Genomic DNA, 5,462 nt, shown 5'->3' with positions numbered 1-5,462 from the left:
AGTGTACCACACCAGATTTTTTCACATTAATGTTACAATCTAATGTATCGCCTTCACTTTGTTTTTACATACTATGTAATGTGAAAAGTTCTTGAATAAATTGAATTGAATTTTGATTGGAATTAGGTTAACAAATTTTATAATTGAATTGCTAGCAATAAATAAGCCAATCTCCTCTCTTTATGATAAGATTAAGTTTTTTATCTATGATCTCTGCTCATCCCATAGTTGATTCTGACAAATGGATTGAAAACGTGCTTTCTCATGGTGAAGAACAGCATGTCAAAAGCCAAGAATGTGATCGACACCGACTTCTCACTGAGGACAATCCACCCCACACTCTTCCATGGCCGAGATCCAAGTTTGCCTGCATGAAACGCAGCTTTGAAGATGTGTGAGTGGCATTAATTCATCATTAATATTCTTTTCATTCATTCATTACTTCTTTATTCATTGATTCTTGACTCATTAATTTATAATTCCATTGATTCATTATCTCATTAATTTATAATCCATTAATTCATCAATTCATTTATTCATTGATATCATTAATTTATTGATTTATTATTTCATTTATTAATTAATTCATTAATTCAATATTAATGATTCATCAATATATAAATTCATCAATTTATCGATTTATCAATCATGAATTCATCAATTCATTATTCAACTAATTCCAATAATTGATTCATTATTCACTAAATCATTGATTAATTCATTAATCCATCATTCCATCAATTCATTAATTCATCAATTCAATAATTCAATAATTCAATAATTCATCAATTCATTAATTTATTGATTCATTGATTTATTAATCATCAATTCATTAAATCATTGATTCCAATGATTCATTGATTCTCCAATTCATCAATTCATCGATTCATTAATTCATTAATTCTTCAATTTATTAATCATCGATTCATTAATTCCTCAATTCATTTATTCCTAAATTAGCAATTGATTTTAATTAATTCATCTATTCATCATTTATTAATTCATTAATTCATCATTTATTGATATATCAATCTATCAATTGATTTATTCATTAATTAATTTATTCATTAATTAATAATTTACTGATTATTAATTCAATTATCCATGAATTCATTTATTAAGCAATTCATTAATTCATCATTTCATTGATTTATCATTTCATTGATTCATTAATTCTGATTCATTAATTCATTGATTCATTTATTCATTCGCAATTCAGATTAAACGTAACTTGACAGACATCATCTGTTCAATCTAAATATCGGGGCACAGAGCTTCGCTCGATATTTATTTATATTGATGAACAGAACACAATTCTTCAAAATGATTGGGGAAGGGGACTAACAGGCAAAGCCCAAAACTGTTTCTCTCCTGATTTTTATTGATAATATAATAATCCAAAAAGTAGGTTATGTTCATACACTGAATTCAGGTCCAATTTCAGTCCAAACCATTTGAAAACAGAAAAGTTCTAATTTAGATGTTTACAAACTAAATTGATAACAAAATAAACACTCACTAATCATTAGAACTGTAAAAGCCATTATATTAAGCAATTTCTGTATATTCATATATATTTATAGGTTATGTGGGTATCTGGTTCTTGGGTATATTTATTGTTCAAAAGGATCTCTAAACGGCTCGAACGATTTTCACGAATTTTGGAACAAAGTAGATTTATGATATGAATATTCGATTGCACTAGGTCTCAAACCTTGGATAACTCGCTGAAAGAAATTGAAAGGATAAATACGTCCTTGGAAAAAAACAGCTGAAAATTTTTCATCTGTCGATCCCGTAATGGAGAGAGTGAACGAGTGCTTGGGTGTGGGATCAGCCAGTGATCTCCAAGAGAAGAAATTCAGCAAGAGAAACTTATTTTCGTTTTATTCACCTTTTTTTACTTTCTTACCCTATTACCATGGTAAGGAAAGTATTTCTTTCCAAAAAAATTAAGGTACCCCAATTTCAAGTTTCTATACGTTTCAAGGTCACCTGATCCAAAAACATGAATGATTTGTTATTGGTCTGTTTGTGTGTATGTGTATGTGGTGTGTGTGGTGGTGGTGTGTGTGTGTGTGTGTGTGTGGTGTGTGTGTGGGTGGTGTGTGTGTGTGTGTGTGTGTGTGTGTGTGTGTGTTGTGTGTGTGTGTGTGTGTGTGTGGTGTGTGGTGTTGTGTTGTGTGTGTAGTGTGTGTTGTGTGTGGGTGTTGTGTGTGGTGTGGTGTGTGTTGGTGTGTGGTGTGTGTGTGTGGGTGTGTGTTGTGGTGTGTGTGTGTGTGTGTTGTGTGTGTGTGTGTGTGTGGTTGTGTGTGTGGTGTGTGTGTTGTGTGAGTGTGTGTGTGTGTATGTGTGTAGGTCTGTGAACACGATAACTCCATCCTAATAAACCGATTGACTTGGATTTCAAACTTAAGGTCTTATACCTGAGGACCCGACAATAAGAAATTCAATAAAATTCAATCTAAGATGCGGAAAAAATGGCGGTCGATTACTAAAAACCATGTTTTTCACGGTTTTCTCGAAAACGGCTCTAACGATTTCTTCAAATTTATACCATAAATAGCTATTTATAAGCCCTATCACGGACATGAGTCTCATCTCTGGGAAAAATTGCAGGAGCTCCGTAATATTCATGAGAAAATGGCGGTCGATTACTAAAAAACCATGTTTTTCACGATTTTCTCAAAAATGACTTGACTGATCTATTTCACTTCATACTCTGTATAGTTTTCAGCTCTTAATTTATCAGCTCTATCAACTGACATGAGTCTTTTCCCTGGAAACTAATGGTGTCCACCCTATCCTTGAAATGACTTTGTAAACTCCTTCTCGTGCATGAGGTAGTAGGTAAAGCAGTCTATAAAAAGAACACATAGTCAAGATATTTTCATCTGTAGGACAGCTGTTTTGACGACTTTAAAAAAATGACGACTGAAAAAAAATCATCGAATTTCACAATTTACACAAAGGAAAAAGTACTGTGAAAACATTATATATACACATATACAGAGTCTGATCGTAGTTTCAAATATGAGCAAGTTGTGTGAGTGTACCACACCAGATGTTTCAGAAAACATGTTACTTCAGAAAGTCCAAAATAGTAACTGGATGCAGTTAGTGAGAATAGTATATAGTATATTAACAGTAATATTGTAGCAAACATGGTATATCATTCTAAATCGAATTCACGGTATATCTATTTGCAATTGATGATGTGTTTGTTTTTTGAAGTTGAATAAATTTTTTATTTGATGAGTGATAGTAGCTTAACCTAGATTTTGATTTGGACTGTAGTATAAATTTAAAAGTGACCAGTTTTGGGCATAAGCCTGTTGTGCCTCCTCATATAACTGTAAAAATGATTGTACGACTGACAAAATGAATAAATGAAATATAACTACAAATCCATCTTTCTTTACAAATTTCCTATGCTTTACACTCCAGAGCAAACCTAATTATTAACATTGAAAAGTATTTCTAGTTAGAATTATATAGGCTACTATGTCATGTCAACAAATCAGATCTTTTTTATCAAACAATTGAAATTTCTAGATTAATATTTCTCGTGAATAAGCTGATTTATTGCAAATAGTTGAACAGCTGAACATAATCTGGCTCTCTTCCACACAGCACTCACAGCTTCTGTTATCAACAGACGACGAAATTATCATCTGTTTTTCCAAGGATGAATAGTTATCATCCTCTCATGTCCTTCAGCGAGTTTTCCCCAGGGATGAGACCTAGTGCAATGGAATTTTTATATCATAAACCTATACTACTATGTTCCAAATTTCGTGAAAATCATTAGAGCCGTTTTCGAGATCCGTTGGACATACATAAACAGAAAACCAGATAACCATATAATCATATACAGAAACTGCTCGCTTATATAATAGGACAGAATTTATAAGGACAGCAAAAAATCGTTTGAAACAATTAATATCATGTGTGTTTAACTAGCCTTACACATTTTAGCTTTCAGATTGTATTCGCTCTAATATTTTCATCTGTTATGATGTCCACGTTATAATGGTAGTATTCGAATCACATTGATGTTCCTAGCCTTATCTATCATCTTACAAAGCAGATACACCTACCATACTCTAGCTTTGCAACGATGTCAGATCGTCTTTCAACAATGTCGAAATAATTACAAAATATTCCATAAAAATTATAGAAATTATTACTTTTCAATCAATAAAATATAGTTTTATTTTGATATTTGAATTGCATAAGTCCTGATCATTGCAGTCTTCCATCAATCCATTGTAATATGTGATCCATGTTTCACAGCCATATAGTGATTCTGCCTGGCCTAACAAAGGAGGCAACCCTATTGTGTGCTAATCCAGCTATATAATCAAAATTTTGAGATTTGAATTGCATGAGTCCTGATCATTGTAATCTCTGCTTGATCCCATTGTAATGTGTGATCCATGTTTCTCAGCCATATAGTAATTCTGCCCACTTTAACAAAAGAGGGCAACCCTGTTGTGTGCTAACCCAGCTCTATAAACAAAATCTAGAGGTTTGAATTGCACGAGTCCTGATCGTTGTAATCTTTCCTCAATCCTATTGTAATGTGTGATCCATGTTTTGCAGCCATATAGTGATTCTGCCCGGCCTAACAAAAGAGGGCAACCGTGTAATACTGATGCGCATCAATAACCCGGACCCGGATGACTATGACCTTGAAGCACACATGAAGAGATCACTCATGCTGATGGAGATCTACCTTCGCGACGGAGTCGACTTCACTGGTCTTCAAGTCGTCCATGATTTCAAGAACTTCAAACTGGGTCACCTGACACATTTTAACCTGCAGCTGTTGAAGATGATGTCCACTGGAATGGTACAGTAGTTCTTTTCACCTTTTTTCTTCATTTCCAATCATTATTCTTCAAAATATCTGTCATTTTATTTTCTATTTAGGGCAGGTTTCCGAGCTCGAGATTAAGCCAAGTTCTTAACCTTAAAGAGCTGGAGTCAGAAAATTGGCTTTCCGAAACAGGGCGTAGTCGCAGTGTACGGTTTTTTGCCGTTCTTATAAGCTCCTATAAGATGGAGCAGATGATTTCAAATAGATGATGTTTGTCAAGTTCCGTTTAATCTAATAGAATTTATAAGTAAGGCAAAAAATCGTACTAACAAAAATCGATGTTTGTGTTCAAGCCAAAGTTATTATAAAATTATATTGTATTCGTCAAGGATATATATATTTACGATTATCATATTTGGAATCAAATATCTTGTTAATTAATTATATTATATCTTCATTGTTGAAAAAACGATCTGGCAGCATTGCAGAACTAGAAAAGGATAGCGCTATCTGTTCTATCCTTTGTTGAATTATAGAGATGGATAGCAACACCATTGTTAATCAAATACTGCCATTATAACGTGCACCTCACTATAGGATCGTAATAATTGACCGAGCGTAGTGAGGCCTACGTTTCATC

At 33.2% G+C, this 5,462-nt stretch overlaps 1 protein-coding gene across 1 annotated transcript; it reads left to right on the top strand.

Moving 5' to 3' along the window:
- Window positions 1-206: 206 nt before the first annotated feature.
- Window positions 207-4,864, top strand: LOC120352950. The gene is made up of 2 exons (XM_039435303.1): window positions 207-394; window positions 4,606-4,864. The coding sequence occupies exons 1-2, from the start codon at window positions 207-209 to the stop codon at window positions 4,862-4,864; spliced, it is 447 nt and encodes a 148-aa protein (XP_039291237.1).
- The last annotated feature ends 598 nt before the right edge of the window (window positions 4,865-5,462 follow it).

Source organism: Nilaparvata lugens, chromosome 9 (assembly GCF_014356525.2).
Source record: "Nilaparvata lugens isolate BPH chromosome 9, ASM1435652v1, whole genome shotgun sequence".
Taxonomy (NCBI): domain Eukaryota; kingdom Metazoa; phylum Arthropoda; class Insecta; order Hemiptera; family Delphacidae; genus Nilaparvata; species Nilaparvata lugens.
This window is presented reverse-complemented; position numbering and strand designations above follow the sequence as displayed.

Bases quoted from the DNA above. Each gene is read 5' to 3' on its own strand.
- LOC120352950 (XM_039435303.1), top strand. From the start codon at position 207: ATGATCTCTGCTCATCCCATAGTTGATTCTGACAAATGGATTGAAAAC. The intron at 395-4,605 runs GTGAGTGGCATT...CATGTTTTGCAG, and splicing joins AAACGCAGCTTTGAAGATGT to CCATATAGTGATTCTGCCCG.